Genomic DNA, 26,132 nt, shown 5'->3' on the forward strand with positions numbered 1-26,132 from the left:
GGGAGTGTCTATGTAAGTTTTTGCCCTTACTACTAAGACATGACCCATGTTCCTTTCTTGGATTTCAAATGAATGCCAGAATGTCCACCAAGGTTTCTCTATTTTGGTCGATTTGGAACCCTAGTGTCTCCCTAGCATTGGGCTACCTGCGAAGTTTCTGTTGGGTTCTTTGCCTCCTAACAGCTCTTCTCTGCAGTCCTCTTGAACTCTTGCTCTGCTCATATATAGCTTAGGAATCATCCAAGAATCCAGGGAGTATTTATTGTAGGTTCTTGGAACTTCTTCTGTGGAGCTGTCTCCTCTCTCATACCCTGATCTTGAAATCTCTGTTGCTTACCATCTCTAAACTCTAATCTCTGTTTCCTTCATCAGTGAGTTGCCACTCTGGACACTTTTGTCACTTAAATTAACAAACTTTATTTTTCAGGAGAGTTTTAGGTTCACATTCCCATTTACTGTCCTGTGCCCACATATGCCCTCCGCCACTGTTAGCATCCTGCAGCATGGGGTGCACCTCTCACAATCATGGGACCCACACTGGCACATCATTATCACCCAAAGACCGCCCATAGTTTACATTAGTGCTCACTCTTAGTGTTGCACATTCTACAGGCTTCTGACAAATGAACAATGACATGTATCTATCATTTAGTATCACACAGAAGAGTTTCACTCCCCTAAAAAATCCTGTGTGTTCTGCCTGTTTGTTCCTTTCTCTCCCCTAACCTCTGGCAACCCGTAATCTTTTTATTGTTTCCGTGGTTTTATTTTTTCTGGAGTGTTCTATCGTTGGAATCACACAGTATATCACCCTTTCAGTTTGGCTCCCTTAGTAATGTGCATTTTTTCCCATGCCTTTTGTTGAACTGATAGTTCATTTCATTTTAGGATTGAGTATTAATATTCTATTGTCTGATATACCACAATTTATTCGTTCACCTTTTAAGGGCATCTTGATTGCTTCCAAGTTTTGTCAGTTATGAGTAAAGCTGCTATAAACATTCATGTACAGGTTTTTGTGTGGACATGAGATTTCAACTAATTTGGGTGAACACCCAGAGGGCAGCTGCTGGGTTGTATAGTAAGAGCATGTTTAGTTTTGTAGGAAACAACCAAACCATTTTCTAAATTATCTGTATTATGTTGCATTCCCACAAGCAAAGAATAAGAGTTTCTGTTATTCCACATCCTCACCACCATTTGGTGTTGCCAGTGTTTTGAATTTTGGCCGTTCTAATTCGTATATAGTGGTATCGTTGGTTTGTCTGATTGTTTTTTGAGACAGAGTCTCACTCTATCACCCAGTCAGGAGTGCAGTGGCATGATCTTGGCTCACTGCAACCTCCATTTCCTGGGTTCAAATGATTCGTCTGCCTCAGCCTCCTGAGTAGCTGGGATTACAGGTGTGTGGGCCACCACGCCCGGCTAGTTTTTGTATTTTTAGTAGAGACGGGGTTTCACCACGTTGGCCAGGCTGGTGTCGAACTCCTGACCTCAGGTGATCCGTCTGCCTCAGCCTCCCAGGGTGTTGGGATTACTGCATGAGCCACCCCACCCGGCCTCAATGTTGTTTTAATTTGCAATTTCCTAATGACATTGTCTGTGCTTATAAAATTTTACTGTGTGATTTGGAAATGGAGTCATGGAGAACCCAGGGTGAATGTGGGGCTACCTCCTGTCTTTTCCTTTGTAAGGATCATAACTCTGTGTTGCTTGCTTTTCAGTGCCTGCCAACAATTGTTTTTATATATTTTTGTCTAGCTTTTGGAGTTTTTGCTGGGAGGGTAAATCTGATATTTGCCACTCTATCATGGCAAAACAAGAATTCTAACGATCATTTACTAAGATTTGATTAAATTTATGAGATGCATTGGGTTCTATAGATTCAGAGGTGCATAAAACCTAGTCCCTGCCCCACAAAAGTTCATAATCTCCTGATGTAGTCGTTCTCAAACCACTCTTAAGAAACACTAAAACTAAATTGTGTTCTGCCATTAAAATAGAAAAAATGAATGTCTTTCCCCAATTTACTTACAAAAAGATTTTGTTGCTGATTTTTTGCTAACCATTGATTTCCATGCTCTGGAATATAGAATTTATTATGGAGAGGCTTTTTAAGTTTTATTATCCTGAATTTAATGTATTACTGTTTTATAATGTTCTACAGAATACATTACGGACTTCTAACAAATAAGCCACCTGTGCAAGTTTGGGTCGTATTGGACTAGTGTTGAGGTACCTGATGAAATGATGCCTGTGGTTGGTAAATGCTGTAGAGTAAAGTTCACTGGAGTCCCAAGGGGACCAGCAACGTTAACTCTGCCCATCAAGTCAGGGAAGGTTCCCCGTGGGGGTTGATGTTTGAATTGGGTCTTAAAATATTTAGTGTTATGCCTCATCTGTTACTGAGCTAATTATATTTGGAAGGGGAAGATAATTAAAATAAAGCACGCTGAACGTTTAAATTAGTATATCTTTGCAATTAATTATAGGCTTCTAATTCCACATCTGAAGTCAAAGATCTATTGGAACAGAAAAGCAAGTTGACCACAGAAGTGGCTGAACTTCAGAGGCAGCTTCAACTGGAAGTCAAGGTATCTGGTTTTTCCTGTATGTTACTTTTTCCATTTCTGTCTAGGTTGATGAAGAATATTTTACATGCATGGGGATGCCCAGAGTGAAAGCCAATTTTTTTCCCCCCAAAAGTAACATTCCTCTAATCACTGAGTAAATTCCTGTGTATTTGGCTGCTGTTGTCCAAATAATTTCTTTTTTTTTTTTAATGTAACCAAAGCCTGTACAGACTGTTTGCTTAGACAGAGTAAAAGAAACCCTGTTGGATTTAGGCAGGCCAATGGGAAACTAAATGTGTATAAAACATCTGAACTAAATCATAGAAATAGCAGAATGAGGTTTGGCTGTGTTTATGTTTTCTTTTACAAGTATTACAGTTCATTAAATATAAATATTTGATGTTCTTTCTAGTTAAGAACTCCCATGCCTTAATTATATAGTTTGATTAAGTTGTTTAATAACGTAAGTGCAAAGATACGGAGTCTGCTTGTTGAGAAGTAGGCTTCTTTGGGGTTACGTTAATGTACAGTGGAGGTACTTTAAAATCACACTGATTCCTGTTAGAATCAACAGAACATCAAAGAAGAGAGAGAGAGGATGAGAGCAAACCTAGAAGAGCTCCGAAGCCAACACAACAAAAAGGTGGAGGAGAACTCCACGTTGCAGCAACGACTGGAAGAAAGTGAAGGGGAGCTCCGGAAGAATCTGGAGGAGTAAGTTCTGGGCTGAGAGCCTGTTGCCCTTCCCAGGTTCTCTATGACATGTGGCTAGAACCTTTCTGTCCATTTAATACTACCCAGCCTTCCAAATATTTATAAAGGCAGCTGACTTTTCTTTTTCTTCCTCTTACCCTTGTAAAATTGTGAAGCTGGCGACGCATGTAGACTGATAAACAAAAACGTTAGTAATTCTTAACATTCTTTGTGCACCTTGAAGTATGCCTTACAGAGTTTCAGCCCTTAAAGTGGACCTCCTAGCAGGTAAGTGGGAAGCAGGGCGCACTGAGTGCTGATATTGAAAGACAGAGTTCAAGGAGCCTGGGCCCAGCTTCTAAAAAGCTTTCGTCACGTGGCCTCCGTGAGCTCTCAGCCTGTGCATTTTATCCTGGATGGTGCTGGTGTTTGCGATGGCTGCTTATACCTCCTCTGAGTCTACAGAGAAGGAAAGTTACATCCAAGATGCCCCTGCCATTGTGTTGTATTAAAATCTGTGGCAAAGGGATCGAAAGCCAAGGTCTGAGAATCCACAGTGCTATGACGTCCCGTGGACACAACAGAAGCCTTAAGTGGAAAGTCAAGTGGGAATGAAATCTAGGGGGAAGTTCAAGAAAAAGAAGACATTATATAATAAAAGCATTTGATTGTCCTTGCAGTTTTGATGGTGGTGTTTTGCATTTAAAGCAATCATAGAGGCTAACTGCAGAAAAGAGTTTAGTAAGAAAACAATCAGAAAATACAGGGTATAGTAAAAGCTTTACAACATAAAGAGGTATAGTAGTTGTGAGTTTGGTTCAGAGCAGAGTTTTGTAAACTTTTTTTTTTATCAGGTGTTGATTATTTTAGGATTTGTGGGTCATATAGTCTGTTGTACACACTCAGCTCTGCCATTGTATCGTGAAATGAAATGGCTACTCATAAATGAATGAACATGACCATGTTCCAGTAAAACTTTACAATAACAGGCAGTGGGCTGAACTGGCCCACAGACTGTAATTTGCCAACTCTTCTGGTCTAGAACACTGGGATAGTAGACAGTGGAAGGGTGGGGTGGCTTTAGTGGGAAAATTTTTTTTTTTTCATTTCTTTATCTTCTACATTTAAATTCTAGTACCCTACCATCTCCTTTTGGGGAGAACATGTCTCCGTATAACCATACCCACTTCATTGGTTTGAGTTCTCATTTATCCTCTTGTTGGGCAATTAGACCATAGCCTAAGTTCTTCTCAGGCACCTTTTCAGGTTGGTGATTCCTTGCTCAGTGCAGAACAGAGAATGGGGAGGCTCCTTGGGTCTTCAGAGACTTGTGTAAAGCTCTGAAGATCAGAAATCAGACTGGATGGAAATAAGCAGAGCCCAGGAGATCCTGTCTAATGGACTTCCTTCCTTGCCAGGCTATTCCAGGTGAAGATGGAACGGGAGCAGCATCAGACTGAAATCAGGGATCTCCAGGACCAGCTCTCAGAAATGCATGATGAACTGGACAGTGCAAAGCGATCAGAGGACAGGGAGAAGGGAGCTCTGATTGAGGTAAGTGGGGCTGTGGGGTCAGGTGATAAGACAGACCCCACCTGCCTGGAAAGATGGAGTGGCTGGGGTTTGTGCACTGCCAGCCACTGTCTGATGTGCACACCTGCTCCACCTGTGCTCTTATGATCTGTGAGTCAGTGGATGCGCTTGACTCTCTCCTCTCCACTTGGCATTAGCTAATTATTATGGGTTTTTATTGTATATTCTCTCTTCTCTAAATTAGATTATTATCTTGTTGAGGTATTAGATACACATGTATGAAATTATTAGAAAGCAAGAATGTTGGTTTTGAGTATCTACATTTTTGGGGGAGGGAATAAGTATAATTGAGGGTCAGAAAAAGATAGGACTTTTCTCTCTGCACACATTTAGGTGTTTAATGTTTGCGGTTACATTATCATCACCTGTATTCTAGCATAGTTTTGGAACCTACTTCTTTATAAACGTGGTTTGTAGGAATAGCCCAACAAAGAGATGATATACAATTTAGAGCAAAGCCAACAACAACAACAACAAAAAGTCAAAACATAAAGGTTCTTTGTTAATATTTAATTTTCTACTTCCTCCCTCTTTGGGCTTAGGTGTTTTCTCTGTCCCTTCCTTGGGGCTAGAAGTTTCTGACTCTGAAGTCCCTGGAACACTCTTTACGTCTCAGTTGTCTACTGTTCTCTCACTCCTTTCCTCCTCCAGTGTTGAAATAATTCCCCAGGAGAAATTTTAGGTCCTACTTTTTAGAACTTAGCCTTTCTTCACCTGATGACTTGGCAGGAGCTCAGAGATGAGTGACTGTGGCCACCCAGCCCAGGAGTTCTCATGAATCCATTTTTCACACGGGCAGAGGAGGGTGATTGTCTCTTCTCCGCACATGACCATCTCTGTGTCCCTATTCAGACCTTTTCCCCTGAGAAGCCCTCAGCATTGTTCCTTACCAACTGGGATTCCTCTTTTTATCAAATGATTCCTTAAAAACCACCACATTCTTGGTATTATACTGCTTCTCATGGCGCTGTTTACTTTCAGGGCTCAGAGTTACAAAGACGAGAAGATAGGTGTATTTATCACTGAAATAATATTAAAACAACATAAAAGGAAAGTTTAAAAATGGGACGTACGCATACTTTCCTAATACCTAAGCAGCCATTTTTGTTTCTAGAATTTTTGTTTGCCTCCCTGTCTATTGATAGGTTTCATCTACCCATCTGTATATAATATAGGGACAATCATGTCCCTACAATTTTGATACCTGCTTTTAAAACTTAAGATGTCAAAAATGTTCTTTCTTGTTATTCTTTATATTCTTTGTATTTCATTTTTAGGAAGATAAACCGCAATATATTTAACCATTCTCCTACATTTGTTTTCCCTTTTTCGTCATTATGAAACAAAGGTCGTGGGGAACAGTTTTTACATTTATCCTTTTACTACTTTAAAAATTGTTTCTGAGGATAAGTTTCCAGAAATGATGTCACTGAACAATTTATGGCTTTCAGTAAAAGTATAGCTTCATGAACAAATTTAAATAGAAGATAAAACGTTGTCATATTCTGTGATTCCTTGTGTGAACATTTGATTGGTTCTAAAGGGGAAAGATGTTATGTTAGATCGTGGGAAGTCTCTGAAGTTGCTGATTTTCCCCAATAACTGACAGTTGTCACTGTGAGTTGCCCCCTGATATCCCCTGTCCTTTCAGTTTCTCTATTTTAGCTCATTGACCTCACACATTTTTTGTATCTTTCTTCTACTAGCCAGCTAATTCAAGAGCATTCACCTTTGCTTCTTTCCCCATTTCATGTCTAGCACAGTGCTGAGCAACAGAGCAAATGAATAAATAATTTTTCATATTTAAATTACTTTAAAAATGTCACCATGTTTTAAAAAAGAGAATAATTCTGAAATGAACTGCATACTTCTTTTCCTCTTTAAACATACCATACTGCATATCTATTAACTGAACATCATTAGTTTATTGATTTATTTATATTGATAATAGGATAACGATATGAGACTATTTTGGTGATGTGTTCAGGCAGAGGCTGATAAGGCGAGATACAGCAGTGGGCAATAGCACATGTTTTCTTAAACCTGTTCCTGATGTTGCTGGCTTACAGGTTGTTTGTCTCTTTCCCATAACAGGAGCTGTATCATTTACTGCTGCCTTTCTGCAAGATGAGTTAGGGTGTAATTAGCTTCCCTATGTCAAAGTGGGTTTCTCTTGCTCCAGAAAATCACCCTCTGTTTTTATCAATTTCCTTTGACTTGTCAGCAACACTTAAACTATGATCTATGGTTTCTGTATCACTAGTAAAATAGACCCTGTCTCCTTGTCACTTTTAATTTATTCTTCATATCTGAATAAAAAGTGACCTGGGGGAATTTGATAACGGAGTGTAGTTGTGGCCAAGTTCCCCATGGCATTTAGCTTGGAACAAACTCTTAACACAATGAGCATTAAACACTTCTGCTTTTGAATGTTCGAAAAAGGTTGAAGGCCCAAGTTTTGCAAGTCCTGCATAATGGACCAGATTTTGCATGAAATATCTTTTAATATGTCACATTTTGTTAAATAACACTGGACCCCTGTATGCAATCAGTAAAGTAGCATTAAGAAAGAATAGGCTGCTCTGTCTATGGAGTAGCCATTCTTTTGTTTCTTTACTTCTCTAATAAACTGACTTTCACTTAAAAAAAGAAAAAGAATAAAACAGTTTAAAAAAAAAAGGAAGGGAGAAATAGTAGAAAATACTTTGTTTTCTTAGAATAAGCCATAAAATTGACCAACAGTGGGTTGACTTTGTTATTCTTAGTTAAATAGATGATTCTGAAATTTTTTTTTGCCAGCTCAAGTTACAAGAATGATTATAGAACAGGTTTCCACCACTTCTTTGTCATGAATGCATTACCTTCCATTCTGAAGGTGACAGGTCAACGTGAGACAGCTTGCTAAGTGCCACGATGGTGGGGTTTTCTAATTATCAAATGTCTGCTTTGATGGGAGCCTGCAGTGCTGAGAGATGGGCCTCACTCCAGCAGAGTCTTGTGGTGTTTTATTCCGGGCATTTGCCAAGATGCAGGTACTTCAGTTTCATTAAAATAGTCTGGTTATAAAATTGTGTTGGTCTGAGGAGAGATTGTGCTCAGAAAGTATGTCTCTAAAACTTCTTTTGTAACGATATTTTTGAACATTCTACGCATTTTTATAAAAAAGGCAGCCAAGGCCGGGCGCGGTGGCTCAAGCCTGTAATCCCAGCACTTTGGGAGGCCGAGACGGGCGGATCACGAGGTCAGGAGATCGAGACCATCCTGGCTAACACAGTGAAACCCCGTCCCTACTAAAAAATACAAAAAACTAGCCGGGCGAGGTGGCGGGCGCCTGTAGTCCCAGCTACTCGGGAGGCTGAGGCAGGAGAATGGCGGGAACCCGGGAGGCGGAGCTTGCAGTGAGCTGAGATCCGGCCACAGCACTCCAGCCTGGGCGACAGAGCGAGACTCCGTCTCAAAAAAAAAAAAAAAAAAAAAAAAGGCAGCCAAAAATATCGTGATTCTCACCAGCCGTGTGATGCTTCCTTGGCCATCCTTCTGGAACAAAAAAATGACAGAATTATCTGTCAGCTACCATTGCTGTAAAACCTTTTATTTACGCTTTCAGTGAGCATGGGCCAGAGATAGGGACCCTGTGGAACTTCTGAGAAGCACTTAATGCAAAAGAGGGTCTAGACTGGTGTCTTCCTCGTTTTGATGTGTCATGCTCATGCCCAGGTAGTGTGTGAAGTAAAGCTTTTTGAGAGCAAATACCTTGCCATTCTGGACATCCTGGTGCCTGCTTCTCAGTGCACATGGTCTTGGGGTGGTCATTTGCTGCTGCTGCTGCTGCAGAACAGCTGGTCCCATAGTGTGTTCCTTTTTCTCTTAGATCTCCATCTACCCGTTTCTTCAGGCTCTGATTGTGTTTCTTTGCTTTAGTTTAAGAAGGTGGACTTCCTTAAAGGGCCTTCCAGCCAAACACAGTGCTCTGTTTTGGTGGCATCTGTATGAGGCTGTTTTCATGCTGCTGATGAAGACATACATACCTGAGACTGGGCACCTTACAAAAAAAAGAGGTTTAATGGACTCACAGTTCCCTGTGGCCGGGGAGGCCTCATAATCATGGTAGAAGGTGAAAGGCACATCTCACATGGTGGCAAACAAGAGAAGCAAGAGCCAAATGAAAGGGGTTTCCTGGCTGGGCGCGGTGGCTCAAGCCTGTAATCCCAGCACTTTGGGAGGCCGAGACGGGTGGATCACGAGGTCAGGAGATCGAGACCATCCTCGCTAACATGGTGAAACCCCATCTCTATTAAAAAATACAAAAAAACTAGCCGGGCGAGGTGGCGGGCGCCTGTAGTCCCAGCTACTTGGGAGGCTGAGGCAGGAGAATGGCATGAACCCGGGAGACGGAGCTTGCAGTGAGCTGAGATCCGGCCACTGCACTCCAGCCTGGGCGAGCGGGACTCTGTCTCAAAAAAAAAAAAAAAAAAAGAAAAGGGTTTCCCCTGATAAAACCATCAGATCTCGTGAGACTTACTGCCATGAGAACAGTATGGGGAAGCCACCCCATGATTCCATTATCTCCCAGTGGGCCCCTCCCTCAACATGAGGGAATTATAGGAGCTGCAGTTCAGGATGAGATTTGGGTGGGGACACAGCCAAACCATAACAGCATCTAATGGATGAACTCCAGTGTGACTGTTTGCTTCTCAGCCTTCTTGAATGTGTGGTTTTGTGGTCAGGTCTGTAGTGACCATAGTGAAGGGAAAGGGCATTAGGACCCATCTGGGTCGCATTCTTGACTCTGCTGCTTGTAAGGCCGTGTGATCTTAGGCATGTTAGAGTCTCAGAGCTTCATCCATTTATGGAGAATAGTAATCTTCATCTCCTTGAATATCCATCTCTCTGGATTGTTAGAAATGCTCAGCACAGTTCTTATGATGCATAAGGACCAAACACAGTCAACTTTCCTAGCTCTCGCCACTCCCAGACAGCCAGTTTTCCCTTGTTTTCTTTAATTGGAGTCCACAGAGAGGCAAGTTGACCTCTAACGGACGTATACTTACATTTTGAAGTTTATGTATTTTTCTCTCCCTTCTTTGATTGATATAATTAAGCCCCGAGGTGATGGAGTGAAGTTTTTGAAACCTCATGTACCTTTTGGTTTCTACTCTGTGCTTTGGTTTCAAGTGCTACTACGTGATATGGCGAGGTGTAATCTGATTGGATTTGTCCTGCACAGTCCACTTAAGCGACAGCCCCAGCCATAGATAACAGCATGTCGGTGCAGAATGGACCATAAAAACTTCAGTCTTGACATGCATTGGCGGCAGCACACAAAAGGCAACACAAAACACAGAGATATGCTGGAAAAGATAAGTGTGGGGAGAGGAACTGTCTTATCGTCCAAACAATTGAGAAACGTGTGAGAGTAAAAGCAGGAAACAGGGGTCAGAATCACAGGGCCTGCACTAAAGATGCTGGCAGGAGGTTCCAGGAAGCCCTAGGGGGTAGCCGGAAGCAACAGTCATTCAAGAGAGACTCTGATCTTCCTTAAGAAGGGGCTGGGCAGCGGCAGCAGGGCGTCCTCTTTGATAAATATCAGGACAGGGTATATTTTCATAAGATCTCTGTGTTTGCTGCTTTGAAAGAGCCAGAGCTGGCCTTGTTACTTGCATGGGTCTCTTGACATTTCGTCTGAGCTTGTCAATGCCTGCTAGTTAGATTCTTGATGGGCAAAATCTTAGTCTGTGCAATGCAGCCCTATCCTGGGATTGTAGAGGTTCCTCTGGTTCAATGGAGGTGCATATCCTAGAGAAAAAGAGAGAGCTCTCGTTGTCAGTTATCCTTAAATCAATAAAATGTTTCTTCCCTCGTCAGGGACACACTTTTTGAATGGAAAGTAGCTTATCATTTCTGAAGCCTTGGGTCCCCAGGTGGCAGCCATGCCTCTGATTCCCCAGGGGCTCCAAGAGAACAGGTCCTGCCTGTTCTTATGCAGAAGCCACAGGTGAAATAACTGACGAGTTTAGAATTCTGACATCTCCAGACACCCGTACTGCACTTGTTTATTTATATCTGAACAGATAAGTGCTCCCAATATTAATCTATGCATCAAAAATATAATAAATCAGATCTGTACCTGTCTTTCAAGAAGGATAAGTAGGGGAGCCAAATGCAGATTAGAAAAATGATTAAAATATATAGAATGTAAAATAAGAAGTATTAAGTACTGTGAGAAGAACAGCTAAAGTGAGATGGGTATTCAAGAGGGATATTCAAGGAAGACCTCTTGGAGGAGGTCATACTGTATCTGGGTCTTCAAAGATTTTCTGAAAGGCAGGGAGAGGTGGGCCTGAGAAGGGAAAAGAGCACTCCAGACAGAAGATGCTGCATGGATTGCCTTAGAGGCTGTAGGTGAGAGCCTGGATGCGGGGAGCAGCTGAGTGGCTATCGTAAACCACCTGCACAGGAGGTGAGGAGGGCTTTACCCAGGGAGGTGATGGAAAGGATTGAAGATGTTACAGAACTAACTTTTTGGTTATGAGAGACCAGGACGAGAGAAAAGTCAAAGTTGCTGCCAAGTTTCTGAGCTTGAGTGCTGAGGGGGCAGGTGGTGCTTTTCACAAGAGCAAAGAACAAAGGAAGAAGGAAGGAAGGAGCATGATGAATTCTCTTGAAACTGTAATCCTACTGAATCTGAGGTGTCACAGGACACCCAGATAGGTGCATCTAGCAGGTCTTTGAATGTGTTAGTACAGGTTTGAACTCTGAGAAAGGTAAGAGGTAAAAGTTTAGGAGTCATTTACATAGAATTAATAGTTGGAAAAGCAAAAATGAGCTTGCTAAAAGAGGGTAAAGAATGCAAAGTTGCATTCTTGGAGATCATCATAGATTTTGGGAAGAGGGAGAGAAAAGCCAGAAAAGACTATCACAGAAGAAGCAGCCTGAGGGAAGAAAACAGGAGTCTGTGTTATCTTGGCATTCCAAGAAAGAAGGGCATCTTAGAGAGACAGGAGGGGAGGATGAAAGGGGGTAAAGAAAATTGACGACTGGGAAAAGGCCATCGGATATGATTAAAGGTCACAGTTACCTCAGAGGGGACTGTCTTGGTAGAGTAGGGACAAAAATCATACAGCAAGAGATTAAGGAGTGAACAGGCAGTCATGAAGTAGAGGCAATGAACAGAAATTATGCTTTCACACATTTTGATGGTGAAGTTTGGCAGGTAACCAAGATTCAAGAATATGGATAGGAACAAAATGGCAGAAAGAAAAGACAGCTGTATTAGTCCGTTCTCACTCTGCTATAAAGACACTACCTGACACTGGGTAATTTATAAACAAAGGAGGTTTAATTGACTCACAGTTCCACATGGCTGAGGAGGCCTCAGGAAACTTACAATCATGGCAGAAGGAGAAGTAGGCACCTTCTTCACAAGGCGGCAGGAGAGAGAGTGAGCGAAGGGGGAAGAGCCCCTTATAAAACTATCATATCTCGTGAGAATTCACTATCACAAGAACAACGTGGGGAAAACTACCCCATGATCCGATCATCTCCCACAGTGTCCCTCCCTCGACACGTGGGGATTGTGGGAAGTATAACTGGAGATGAGATTTGGGTGAGGATACAGAGCCAAACCATGTCAATAACTGATGGAGTGAAGACTGGGAGCAGGCTGGCAGGGGACAGTGCATTCTCTGTGGAGGGACTCTGGGTGGAAGAAGGCCTGGAGTGTAGAGGGGTTGAGGTGGAGAGGGAGCCAAGGTGCCCACGTCTCTCTGGCTGAGGGAAGGGCAAAAGTGTCTGTGAGGGCGAGTCCTGAGCTGGAAAACTGAGAAGGTCTGGAACAAAGATGCTGGAGGAAAAGGAACGCCGAGCCTTTGGCAGGACACACTGGGCTCAGGTAATGTGATTTGTAGTGGAGCCTGTTGCCCCAGGTTTGTGACCTTCCTCATTAATACTTGGCAGTTAAGAAGGGGAAAATGTGAATATTGTGCTCTGCTCAGATGGGCAAATGAGATAGAAGAAAAACAGGCAAAGTCGTCCTGAGTACGAGGAATGTGGATGAAGGGTTTGACCACACTCAGTGTCCCAGGGGATGTGAAGCACCCAAATCCTGAGTACGAGGAATGTGGATGAAGGGTTTGACCACACTCAGGGTCCTAGGGGATATGAAGCAAGGTAGGCAAGTTGGCGTGTCCCCCATGAAGCAACAGCACACACAGGGCAAGAGCAAGGGCAACACATCACTGTGCAGAAGTGAAACGAGATGGAAAATACAGACGTGTTTACCAAAGCAGTGAAATTTACATTAGTTTCCCCTTTCTCCCTCAAATTCAATCAAATCTCCAAGAAGCAAAGACAGAGGAATCCAAGGGAATGATGGCCTCTGAGAAGTGCAGGGGGAGAGGAAGAAATAGTCTAAGCAGGTTTGTGGGATGAGAAGGAGACAGTGGCAGGGCAAGGTGAGATGGCCGTGCATATGGGGACTGAACTGGAGGGAAGATACGGGGCCTCTCAACAAGATGTTTCATCGTCACCTCCTCCCTTCATGTTTCTTCTCTCTAGGAGCTCTTACAGGCAAAACAGGATCTTCAGGATCTGCTGATTGCCAAAGAGGAGCAAGAAGACCTCTTGAGAAAGCGAGAGCGTGAACTCACTGCACTGAAGGGAGCCCTGAAAGAAGAGGTTTCCAGCCATGATCAGGAGATGGACAAGCTGAAGGAGCAATATGATGCTGAGCTGCAGGCCCTGAGGGAGAGTGTGGAAGAAGCAACCAAGGTGAGGGATGGGGCAGGAGAATCTGGCTTGGGAACAGATGAAAGGGTAAGACCCTCTCTCCCACACCACTGCAAATTCCCTTCCTTCCTTTTAATTAGAGAGTGAATCTCAGTTCATCAGATCATGGACATAGAGCTTATTAACAAAGAATAAACTCAATGGTCCTGCTATTGACCTTTTAAAGTCTGTAAACTGAAATGTTGGTAGGGACATTGGTTAAATCCTATTGCAGGTGGGGAGATGAAGAGGCTGCAGATGAACACTTGAGGTTCTGCAGCCCATTGCAGAGTGGAGGGCTGTACTCTCCCAGACATTCCTAACGGTCAGAGGCCGAGGGCATTGTGTGACCATGTTAATGGGCAGAAGTGTAGACAGGACCCAAATTCCTGGAATCCTTCACCCCCTGCCCTAGTCTGTTCCTTTTGATTTTGTGTAGCCTTTTGTTAGACAGTTCAGGTTCTTTTCTCAGCACAGTTACAAGAGGGTTAATTGGCTGAATTGCCCAAACCCTTCCAAGATAATTTTTCTCTTAATTGAATTCTTGGCTCCTACAAATAGATTCAAAATTATGCTGAAGTCTTTTGGGGCAGACGTCATACTGGCTGTTGAAGAAGAGAAAAACAGTATTTTGAAGGGGAAAATGGTTTGAAATGTCATGCCATCTTTAGGGAAAGAGGGGAATTACAGAGTATACAATTTTCAGAGACTCTGCAATATATAGGTTAAAAATGATGAAGAAAGAGCTCTTGATATTGTTTATTCTGTGGTGATTACAGTGACAGCTCAGAGCTAGTAGGCCCTCTCTCCCCTAAGCCCTATGGTGATTCACTGATTTTCAATTATGGCACAGTAATTGCAAATGACAAGAAGTGAAAGATGGGTTTGTTTGTTATAACAATAAAAAGTCTGGGAAATAGTCTGTTTGGGGTTATTACAACTTTGAGACCGTTTTTAAAAGCCTCTTGATGATTTCCCTATCTGATTTTTTTTTTTTTTTTTTTTTAAGATTTGACTGAATTTGAGGGAGAAAAGCAAAAGCGATTTAATTTTTATTGCTTTGAGGGGACGTGTCTGTTATTTGCATCTCATTTCATTTCTGTGCAACAGCCTGATATCCTTGCGATTGATCTTTATGTGCTGTTGCTTCATCAGGTACATGCCAATAGGCTACTGAGTAAATTGATTCTCCTTTGGACCCATATCTTTATCACCCTTAAATCTTGCCTCAAAGCTCGACTTAATGTGGTGTATTCTGGGTGGCTCCTTTAAGGGTAGTTGAGAATAGTGTTGGGGGATATGTTTGTAGTGATTTAAGTATAAGAAAAATCAAACTTGTGCCTCACATGGGGTAGGGGCTATTGCATTGGAAGCTTCCGGGTTCGCGACTGTCAGAGATACGTAAGTGAGGAAAGGACACGTGGTAGGTGAAAGGATATCTTTGTTGTATGGAATTGAGATCATCAGTAGAGACTTATGTTACTGCATTTTGACCCTTTCAAATGTCTGCATTATATAGTAACTCAGAGTATTTTCATTGTGCCAGTTCAAGAGCAATAACTACATTGACCCATATCAGTCTGTAAAAGCAAAACAGGCCAAGTAGTCAAGACGTGTATCATTGGCAGAGAATGGACAGTTTCCGAGCACCAGGAAGCTAACGCGAAGGGGTTCGCCTTAGTGCCCAGTGGGGGTGTTGGTCAGCAAGGGCTCTGTTCAAGGCTGTTTTCTATACTGCTGCCAGCATCGTTCCTTAAAAAAACAAATCTGATCATGTCAGCCTCTGCTTAAATAACTCGCTTGACTCCCCATTGCCGCAGATTTCAGCTGAAAATTGTTAGCGTCGTAGGGAAGAAGTCCCTTCTCTGCCTAACCCATCCCCAGAAAACTCTGTATCTTTCAGACCTCTCACCTCTTCATACGTGTAGAGTGACTTGCTCCTACTTTGCCATCTGACCAGGCTCTTCTTCTCCTGCAAGACCTTCCCCAGATGTCTTCTCTTTTGTGAACACACCCTAGATACCTAAACTACCTTTGGTGCAGTTAGTTGCACCTTCCTTCACCTTCCTTAGGGTTTCTGTGGAACCCTGGCCATTCTTCTACTGTAGTTTGTGTCACACCCTATTATAATTTTTCATCTTGTCTGCCTCCTCCATTAGACTCTGCACTTCTTAGGCATGGGGGCACTTTTGTTCCCCCCTGCCCTTTTTTTTTCCTGAGAGGGAGTGACAAACTCTAGTACCTCTGGGGCCAGACAGGGAGCATAAATGAGTAAAGTGCTGCGTCTGTTGTTGGGATGATAGGAGGGTATGGTGGGGACTGTGACAAGCTGGCTGGAGGGCATGTCCTTTGCTGGAGGCTTCAGTGGCTTCTCTGCTCCAGCTTAGAGTTGCCACTGAGGGAATGCTGGGCCCATGTTGCTAGATCTTTCATTTTTTTCAAGAAGCGAGATATCTGTGAGATCTCCCAACTTTTAAGCATATCTTCAAATTACAAAATAAATAAATAAATAAAACGACATAGACCAATACACCCCATATGCAAGCCAAGAGGCTGTGTTCTTACCCCTTTGAGCTCAGCATGGTGCCTGGGACAGTGTCTGGCAAGTGAAAGTTAGTTTAAGACAAATTTCCTTTCTGACTGGGTTTTTAGTCCCTGCCGTGTAGTTCCTGTTGAATTTTTTCAGTGGTGATGTGGGAAGCCTTTTAGGGAACTCTGGTATTATTCTGTGAATTTCTGTGCCTTGCTTTTGAATTTCTCTGCAGTTTCTTTCTCTTTCCTTCTTCTTTTTCTTCTTTTTTTTTTTTTTTCTTTTTGAGATGGAGTCTTGCTCTGTCACCCTGGTTGGAGTGCAGTGGCGCAGTCTTGGGTCACTGCAACCTCCGCCTCCCAGGTTCAAGCAATTCTCATGCCTCAGCCTCCCAAGTAGCTGGGATTACAGGCATGTGCCACCATGCCTGGCTAATTTTTTTGTATTTTTAGTAGAGATGAGCTTTCGCCTTGTTGACCAGGCTGGTTTCGAACTCTTGGCCTCAAGTGATCTGCCCACCTTGGCCTCCCAAAGTGTTGAGATTACAGATGTGAGCCATGGTGCCTGGCTTCCTTGCAGTTTCTTAAAGAGGATCCTGATTGTGTTTTTTCACCATATTAGCTTTTGCTTCTGAAGGTGGCTCCTTAACAAATATGATAGAGCCATATTTTATGGGGGACAAATATATCAATTTAGTAGATGGATGCTGTTTTTGGTTATTTATGTCTTGGTATTATCGAATGGAATCTTAAGATTATTGGAGGAGAGTGAATTAAATATAATTTTTAAATCTGGTAAATAATGTTTCTTAAATATGTGCTCTTACACTTAGATTTTTCCTGTCCCAGGGGGAGAACCCAGCCACCACTGTGGCTAAAAACTGACATTTTTTTTTTGAAATGGAGTCTCACTCTGTCGCCCAGGCTGGAGTGAAGTGGAATGATCTCCCTTCCAGGAGATTGAAGGGGAGATATGTAACTCTCAAGCTGATTATAGACAACAGTAAATGAGCCAAGTGACATGCAGACAAAGTCATATAGGAAACCCTGTAGGAGACCCCATGGCTGTGCTTAGGGAGAGGACTGGTGGCAATCATGAAATATTTCATGGAGGTGACAGTATTTGAGTTGGATTTTGAGTGATGTTTGGGCATGGGGGCTGAGGACATTTTGGGTGCTGAGTACAGCATGAGCAATACCTTGTAGGTGGGAAAGTGAGATGTCTGAGCTGGGCTTTGTGCAGAAAGAGAAGTTAAGGTGACTACAGAATCAGACACTTAAGGGGCGGGTGCCCAGATCCAATGTGTGGACGGTGCTTGGATCCCAACTGAAACAAACTGACTGTAAAAAACAAAATACCTGAAATCATTGGGAACATTTTAACACTGTATATTAATGATATTAAGAAACTAAACAATTTTTAAGGGGTGATAATACTGCTGTTGTTGTTAAGAGTCTGTGACTTCTTTTTTTTTTTTTTTTTCCTGTTTTTTGAGATGGAATCTTGCTCTTGTTGTCCAGACTGGAGTGCAGTGGTGTGATCTTGGCTCACTGCAACCTCTGCCTCCTGGGTTCAAGTGATTCTTGTGCCTCAGCCTCCAGAGTAGCTGGGATTACAGGCGCCTGCCACCACAACCGCTGATTTTTGCAGTTTTACTAGAGATGAGGTTTCACCATGTTGGCCAGGCTAGTCTAGAACTCCTGACCTCAGGTAATTTATCTGCCTTGGCCTCTCAAAGTGCTGGGATTACAGGCGTGAGCCACCATGCCCGGCCAAGTCTCTGACTTTTAAAGAAACATACTGAGGTTTTTATAGGATGTCTGAAATTTGCTTTAAAATAATCCACTTTGTTGGGGAAAGTCAGTGGGGCATGGATGGAACAAGATCAGCCGTGCACTGATGTGTGTTAAACCTCGGTAATGGGTAGGTGAGAGTTAATTACATATCCTCTATATTTTTGCAAATGTTTGAAGTTTTCTTCCTTTTTTTTCTTTTTATTTTTTTTTTTTTCGAGACAGAGTCTGGCTCTGTCACCCAGGCTGGAGTGCAGTGGCACGATCTCAGCTCACTTCAACCTCCGCCTCCTGGGTTCAAGCCATCCTCCCACCTCAGCCTCCCAAGGAGCTAGGACTATAGGTGCATTCCACCACACCTGGCTAGTTTTTGTAAAGACATGGTTTTACCACGTTGCTCAGGCTGGTCTTGAACTCCTGAGCTCAAGCCATCTGCTCATGTCACCCTCCCAAAATATTGGGGTTATAGGTGTGACCCGCTGCACCCAGCCTTGAAGTTTTCTTTGGTAAAAAGTTTGTGTGTGCGTGTGTGTGTGTGTGTGTGTGTGTTAAAGAACAAACAAAAAGAGTTAAAATAGGAAAGGTGGAGTGGGGTGAGATTATGGAGACTATTTTTAGTTGGTAGTCATTGAGGGAGCAATGATGTTTCTTTTATTAGGGACTGATATGGTTTGGCTGCGTCCCCACCCAAATCTCATCTTGAATTGTACTCCTGTAATTCCCACATGTTGTGGGAGAGACTGGTGGGAGATAATTGAATCATGGGGGTGGTTTCCCCCACACTGTTCTCATGGTAGTGAATAATTCCCACGAAATCTGATGGCTTTATTGGGGATTTCTGCTTTTGCATCTTCCTCATTCTCTCTTTGCCTGCTGCCATCCGTGTAAGACGGGACTTGCTCCTCCTTGCCTTCCACCATGATTGTGAGGCTTCCCTAGCCACATGGAATTGTAAGTTCAATTAAACCTCTTTCTTTTGTAAATTGCCCAGTCTTGGGTATGTCTTTATCAGCAGTGTGAAAACGGACTAATACAGGGACCTAATAGGGACATTACTTGGTGGTGGTGTGACCTGAGGCTGCAGGTGGAATGGTTAGAAGTAGAGAGTGAGGAGAGATGAGCAGGAAGTAGGGGCTGACTGAGGAGACCCCGCAGGGAGCATGGATTGGGGTGAGGAGGAAGAAGAGATACAGCTAACCTGAGCAGGCATCGTCTCTGGGTGCCTGGAAGGGGGCTGTACTGGGAATGGAAAGGCTCATGAGTTCATCTTGAGACCCTGTGTGAACAGTGAGTGAGGAACAGGGCTGCCCTATCCAACTGGGAGTCGTTGGAGGGAATGTGAGCGAGTGACAGAGAGAGAAAGAAGGGAAGGGGACCGAGGGCCTGAGGAGGAAGAGAAGACACAGACACAGAGACCTGAAGAGAAGCAGCCACATCCAGTGACAGGAAAGCAAGGGCAAGGGCAGTTCATTTGACTTAGTTAACAACCTCTTGGGGGAGTTTCTTCAAGCAGCCTATTTTTGCATTATACATTTCCATACTGAGTTTCTGTACTTTTGTCTTGTCTGTTCCTCATACTGTAAATTCTTTCTGCCCATATTTTATATTCTCTAACCCTTGTAAGAATTTTATTCAAATTCAATAATGTTGAAACTTTTCTCCCCCTTTACCACCACCCTCCAATTTTGGATGTATGTGTGTATTTTACTCAGCAATTTGGAAATGTCACTCAGTCTTACAGAAATGAATATATGCTTTGGTGCCGTGTTCCCACATCATTTCTAGTTTTGTCCCTTCCCTCTTTCCTGCCAATCTCTGAACAGGTTCTTCCAAAGCATAAGGTCAGCAGAAGGTCAAATGGTAAAACCAGCGCTAATCTCAGGATCAGTGGAATTGCTTCCCTTAAGACATGGCTAATTCAGTGTAAAATCTCATTTCTATCTTCTCCAAGGGAGCCAGGTTGGCCAGGGAAACAGCAAAAGCTCCTCATTTCCTCTGCATTTTAACTTCAAATAATCAACTTACCCTGAATGACAGCTACTGAGAGCTGGAGAAGTGGTGGGATTTGCAATCAAGTGCCCAGGAAAAGGAAAATATCTCTTTTCCACAGACTCAAGCATGCCTAGAGTGACATGGAACTTTCCATAGGCAAAAGTGAAATGGGTAAGATTTAAGGCTAAAAAAAGATCTCTTTTATTTTTCTCTCTCTCTTTTGCCCGCCCCAGAAATGGCTCTTTTAATAGTTATGTAACTCTTCTGTATCTTGTATTGATTAAAAAGTATATAAATAAGAGGTCTAGAGTGGTGTTCTGGGATGTTCCTTTTGAACCCATCACAGGCCCAGTGCCCCATTCTGTGGCTCTGATCCCCGGTGCCTCCCATGTCCTGAGAGTCAGTGGCTGTCATGACAAGACTCCGGGGGGCTGGGCAATGGACAAATCTCTTAGGGGGCCTCCATGAGGGGTAAACAGAGCATCTCTGCAAGTCACTCCTGCTGTTTTACCTGAGCTGCCTAGAGTCACTTGCCATAGGTTAGCTCATAGGCGACAAAGATATGCTGGTTTATCTTTAGATATGCGGATTCATTTGCCATCAAATGCCTGAGTGTGCTTTCTGTGCCAGCACAGTGCTAGTCACCAAGAATATAAAGGCAAGCAAGCTGTGGTCTCTAACTTTGAGGATCTTATGTGGTCTTGTGGGCAGAAAGATGTGCAAGTTAAATGACGAAGTTATGGGTGCTGTGGTTGAGGGATGTGCAGACTAGGAGATCAGGACAGGTTTATTGCTTTAGGTGGCAAAATTCAGGTGAGAAATAGCATGTCAGTTCTGTGGGTTGACACTCTAAGTGCCTTTTATGTACCAAATACTTAAGAATTAGAAATGAAAAAGAGTCTTCCTCTTCGAAGAACCTTTCCAGGAGCTTTGGGACATTGGTATACCTTGAACTTGCTGATTTTGTACCCAGCTTCTTTTAGTGAAACTCAGAGTTAACAATTAGAATTGCTAGGAAGACAAAGAAAAAATATTGATTTGGCTGATGAGTTAAAATATATTTCACGTATTCAGTAAATCAGGTTCCAGTTACAGTTCAGATTTCCAGAGGGTAGGAGCTCATAAACAATTTATGAGGAGAGCCTCTACCTTTCCTGGCTAGGATGATAGAATAAAGGGCTTCTATTTCCAGGACTACTGTTAGGGCTTTTGGCGAGTAGATTTAGCAGCTGCTATTCTGTAGAGGATTTTGGCTTTAGCCTCACAGTGCGGGAAGAACTGATGGAAAATTCCATTAGGAGGATCCCTCACGCGGAGAGGTAGGACCTTGGGTAATTTTTATTGACCCTACCTTGATGCCTCATGAACATGTTTAAGCAGGCTGGCATTTTCCAGCAGTGCCAATAAGGAGCAGAAGATAGGGCTGATACCCAGGGCTTCTCGATGTTTCAAAGTCACAGCAAATTCACAGCAGCGTGCGGAGAAAGTGTCAAGACTTAGTTGGGTAGAGAAGGAGGTAATGCGCTGGAAGCACAGCCGAGGAGCTTGGTCACGTGATCAGGCTGCCTATGCCTAGCCTTCCGCGGGCCTCCTGATCACCGATGGAGCGAGGAGGGCCCTTGCCTGTTTCCCACCTGTGGTGAACAGTGACGAGGAGAATAGGCTCAAACCACTCAGATTTCATGTTCAATAGTCAGTGTCAATGTCTAACTGTTGGGAATGGATTGTTGATACAGTTTTTGAAATATCCATTCAATAAATAGTTCACCTATAGTCATTAATTAAGCAAATATCTAAGGAGCATTTTATTTATGTCAGGCACTGTGCTGGGTTGTAGGAATAACATGGACAAAAGGGGTGAGAAAGACGTTATTCAGATAATCACATGGATAAATGTGTGATTTGCCGGGTGTGGTTGTGCACCCTGTAGTCCTAGCTACTAGGGTGCGTGAGGCAGGAAGATCACTTGAGCCCAGGAGTTTGAGTCCAGCGGGGTAAGATAGCAAGACCCCCATCTCAGAAAAAAAGAAAAAAATACATACATGTATAATTCAGATGTGATAAATGCTTTGAAGTTCAGGGAGGGAGAAAAAGTTTCCTTGAGGAAAATGATGATGGAAATCTGAAGGGTGAATGGGAATTAACTAGATTTTTATAAATCCAGAGAATGGTCCAAGCAGAGGAAAGAGCATGTGCGAGGGGCTTACGACAGAAGGCAGTGTGGTTTGTTCAAGCTGTTAAACCATGGCAAGTGAGGCTGGGCCGTGAAGGGTGGTTGAAAGTCTGGTATGAGAGGAAGTAGAAGCAGATAGGGACCAGCTCATGCAGCCTGTGTGGAGCATCTGAAGGACAGAGTTTTAGAGACAGACAGACAAGCAGGTGTGCGTGTATGTGTTTTTGTGGGGGAGTGTGAATGTTTGACACAGGCAGATTCCTCCCACGGAAAAGTGCCTGCCCTGGGCTTGACCAGTGAGATGGGAGGCCCTGGGATGGTTCGTTCATGCTGACACTTAGGATGGAGGCACAGGATCTCTGAGGTCTCTTCCACAATTTCATTCTATTTTTAAAAGGATTATTACCTGTCTCTGTCTCTCCTGACTCCTGTGGACAAAGGGATGGAAATAGGAGTATGTAGGGCCCCATTTTCCTTATGAGTTTTTGCTCCTTGCTAAGTGCCAGTCTCCTGAATTTATAACATGTGTCTTTGGGCAGGTGGATGAGAGTTGATAGGGCTTATAGCTGAAGGGAGAAGCTTAGTATGCTGATGGAGAAGGTTTGTAGGAGGAAAGTTTTTATTTGTTTCTTGCCCGATAAGACTTTTATAATGGGTCACTGCTGGAAATACCTTTAAATGCTTACAGAAGCAGAGAAAGTAACTGGTGGGGTACTTGCCTATCTCCCCATGTGGAGTGGATGTTCTGAAATCTCTGAGCCATCCACGGACACTGCTCAGAGTCCGGAAGTGTGAGTAACAAAGGAGCTATGGCTACTCACTGAGGGCCTTACACCAGATGCATTTCCAGATGTGGATATGGTCAAGCCACAAGAATTGGGTGGTGCAGTGAGGGGGGCTGTTGTAAATAGCCTGGGACAGTCATAGCCACCATAATATTGCAAACATTTGAATCCTGAACATCTAAAGGAAAAAAGCTTTAATTTTATTATTGGGAATCCTATTCAATCTATGTTATACTCTCTCTGACCCTCTAAATTCTGCCTGATGGATATTTTTCTAAAGACTTGCCAAGATCATTAAGTAGATTTTTACTTGGTGGAAAATTTTGGCGTTATTATTTGATCACTTTAAGCAGAAAATGGAATATGTCATAAACTCTAAATTCATTAGACAAGAACCAGTATGGAAACAGGAGTACCTACAGTGGCAAAGTTAATCAGAGTGCATAAAGCATTTACAGTAGCCAGTTGGCCCACAGTGACCTGTGCCTTCTGGTCCTTTTGCTCCATTGTTGTCCCTTCCCATGTTGAAAAGGTCTGATCTGTGTAACTAATAGGATATTATGGAAATGATGGAGTGTGACTTCCATTGCTTGATTATAAAAGACATGTGGCTTCTTCCTTGCTTTCTCTTGAATCTCTTGCTGTGGAGGAAGCCAGCTGCCATGTTGTAAGGGCACTCAAGCAGCCCACGAAAAACCCCCTGTGGCAAGGGACTGAGGCCACTTGTCAACAGCCATGTGAGTGTGCCATCTTGGAAGCAGATCCCCTGGCCCCAGTCAAGCCTTCAGATGACTGCAACCTTGACTAACATCTTGACTGCAACCGCATCAGAAACTCTGAGCCAAAACCGCCTGATTGAGTCTCTTCTTTCTCCTCCTCCTCCTCCTCCTCCTCCTTCTTCTCCTTCTTCCTTTTTTTTTTTTTTTTTGAGACAGAGTCTCACTCTGCCACCCAGGCTGGAGTGTAGTGGCACAATCTTGGTTCACTGCAACATCCACCTCCTGGGTTCAAGCAGTTCTTCTACCTCAGCCTCCTGAGTAGCTGGAACTACAGGTGTGTGCCACTATGCCTGGCTGATTTTTGTATTTTTAGTAGAGACAGGGTTTCACCATGTTGGCCAGACTGGTCTCGAACTCTTGACCTTAGGTGATTCACCTGCCTTGGCCTCCCAAAATTCTGGGATTATAGGCGTGAGCCACCGTGCCCAGCCTTTGAGTCACTTCTTGATTCCTTATCCTCAGAAACTTTGTGAGGTAATGGTTTTTATTTTAGGCTGTTAAGTTTTGGGGCAATTTGTTATGTGGCAGTAGACAACTGATAAAACATTTTGACAAAACCATCTCTTTCAAGCTGCATTTTCTGATAGCCACTGGCTCTAGCAGAACCCACAGCATCCTGCCATGCCCATGATTGTTACGCTGGACTGTATCTCTTAGGTGATATGTCATGGCTCACATCTTGAAGAAGGGGTGTCTTGTCCTTTGTATAATCAGTACTTTGCAGAATGCCCTGTATTTGCTGTATGTGTGAATCAGAATGTGTAGAGGTAAATAAAGGACACCCGCATAGTGTAAGGACAGGTCAGGGTTTTAAACCCAGTTTTGTCATTGACTTCATAGAATTCTCCTTGTCTTTCTCTGTTTTTATTCCCTCTCTTGTAAAGGGATACTATTTGTGTTATAAAAAACATGTATAATATATTGCTATATAGGCATATGTGCTTGTGCACATATGGACTATTTCAAGAGGGAGATAACTAGTCAATAGTGGTTACTTTTGGGGATATGTAGGGGGATAGGGTAAGAGGAAAACTTCCAAAAAACAGTGTATAAACCTTTTATATCTTTTGAATTTATTCCATGTACAGTGAAATAAGAGTATTGATCTGTGTCTCTCCTAAGGCAGGTCAAGAAGAAGCCCTAAGTTTAGTGAAGTATTTTTAATTTTTTGTCACTGGGGGGTCTCTGCCTCTGCCTTGACCTTGACCTTCACCTTCTATCTGCTACCCAGGTCTGTGACTTCTGCATCCACAGTAGCTCAGTTCCGTCCTCTGACCTCCTTTCTCACAGCTGCTGCCCTGGTTCAGGCCTCATCAGCAGCCATCTCCCTATTTCCCCAACTTGGTTGTCCCCTTCTTACCGCACCCCGTGCCGCAGGTTGGCCACCCCATAGCTTAGGCCCTTCCTCACAAGTCCCTGGTGGCTTCCCTCCAGTCACAGGATCCTGCCTGGTCTCCAAGGCCTGCACTCCATGACCTGGCTCCCACCTGCCTTTGCAACCCTGGCCCTCACTGTTGTCCCTGGTGCCAGCCACACTAAAGGATTCCCTGTCACCTCCACAGAAGAGTGTGCTCTGTCACTCCGTATTAGCCACCTCTGGGCCTTTGCTTTGCAGTCCTGACCTGCAAGAAAGGACAGTCCTCACAACAGAGACTTATCTGACCCAAAATGTCAATCATGACTCAGAAACTGGGATCTATGTATATACAAGTGTGTGTGTGTGTGTTGGGGGGGGGCGCTTCTCTTTTTACATAAATGACTGCTGTGCAACCCCAAGCCTAGTTGATTAGCAATAGATGGAGTGACTGAATACTTTTGACATACCACATCTCTGATCCCCAAGAATCCTCTCCTTGCAGTGGGGAAAATAATCCTCCCAGGGCTGCACGTATTCCAGTCTCAGACTGTCTTTTCTGACCTGCTGTCCTGTGCTCTCCCACTGGATTCTCTGTGTGTGCCCTAGTGGTCTCCCTGCTTGCTTTCGTCTGTCCCCCTGCTCGTATTAGCCTGTCTGTCCCTAACGTCCTTCACCAGCCCCGGAACTTTGGTCTCTGCCATTTAAAATCCTGCCATCCTTCACAGCTGAGCTCAGATGACATCTCCTTCTTGGGTCCACCCAGCAGCTGCTGTTCTTTCTCTTTGAAATCCCCAGGATCTTTTGTCCCTCGGGTGGCATTTATTGTGTTTTGCTTTGCCTGTAGTTGTTTGTTTACTCAACACATCAAGCATGTGTGAAGTCTGGGGTGCAGAGATGGACAAGGTGGCCTCTGCTCTCAACTCTTCCCCCAGCCTAGTGCCAGAGACAGACAAGAAAGCTGACGGACAGTTCGGCGTGGGGCACGAGAAGCTGGCATATGACACAGAAAGCAGAAGTTCGGAAAAGGGTGACTTTGCTCAGTGTAGGCAGGCTAGGGCCGGTTCCTAAGAGGGAGTGAGGCTTGGGTGAGTCTTGGGG

General features: G+C 43.5%; 1 protein-coding gene across 1 annotated transcript in view; it reads left to right on the forward strand.

Moving 5' to 3' along the window:
- The window catches only part of LOC116273011 (cingulin-like protein 1), a 56,256-nt gene that overhangs the window by 27,965 nt on the left and 2,159 nt on the right, over positions 1-26,132 (forward strand). Inside the window, exons 6-9 of the mRNA XM_031661950.1 lie at positions 2,493-2,594; positions 3,139-3,287; positions 4,685-4,820; positions 13,416-13,628. Coding sequence (XP_031517810.1) covers positions 2,493-2,594; positions 3,139-3,287; positions 4,685-4,820; positions 13,416-13,628 — 600 coding nt within the window. The remainder of the gene's footprint in view (positions 1-2,492; positions 2,595-3,138; positions 3,288-4,684; positions 4,821-13,415; positions 13,629-26,132) is intronic.

Source organism: Papio anubis, unplaced genomic scaffold (genome assembly GCF_008728515.1).
Source record: "Papio anubis isolate 15944 unplaced genomic scaffold, Panubis1.0 scaffold305, whole genome shotgun sequence".
NCBI lineage: Eukaryota > Metazoa > Chordata > Mammalia > Primates > Cercopithecidae > Papio > Papio anubis.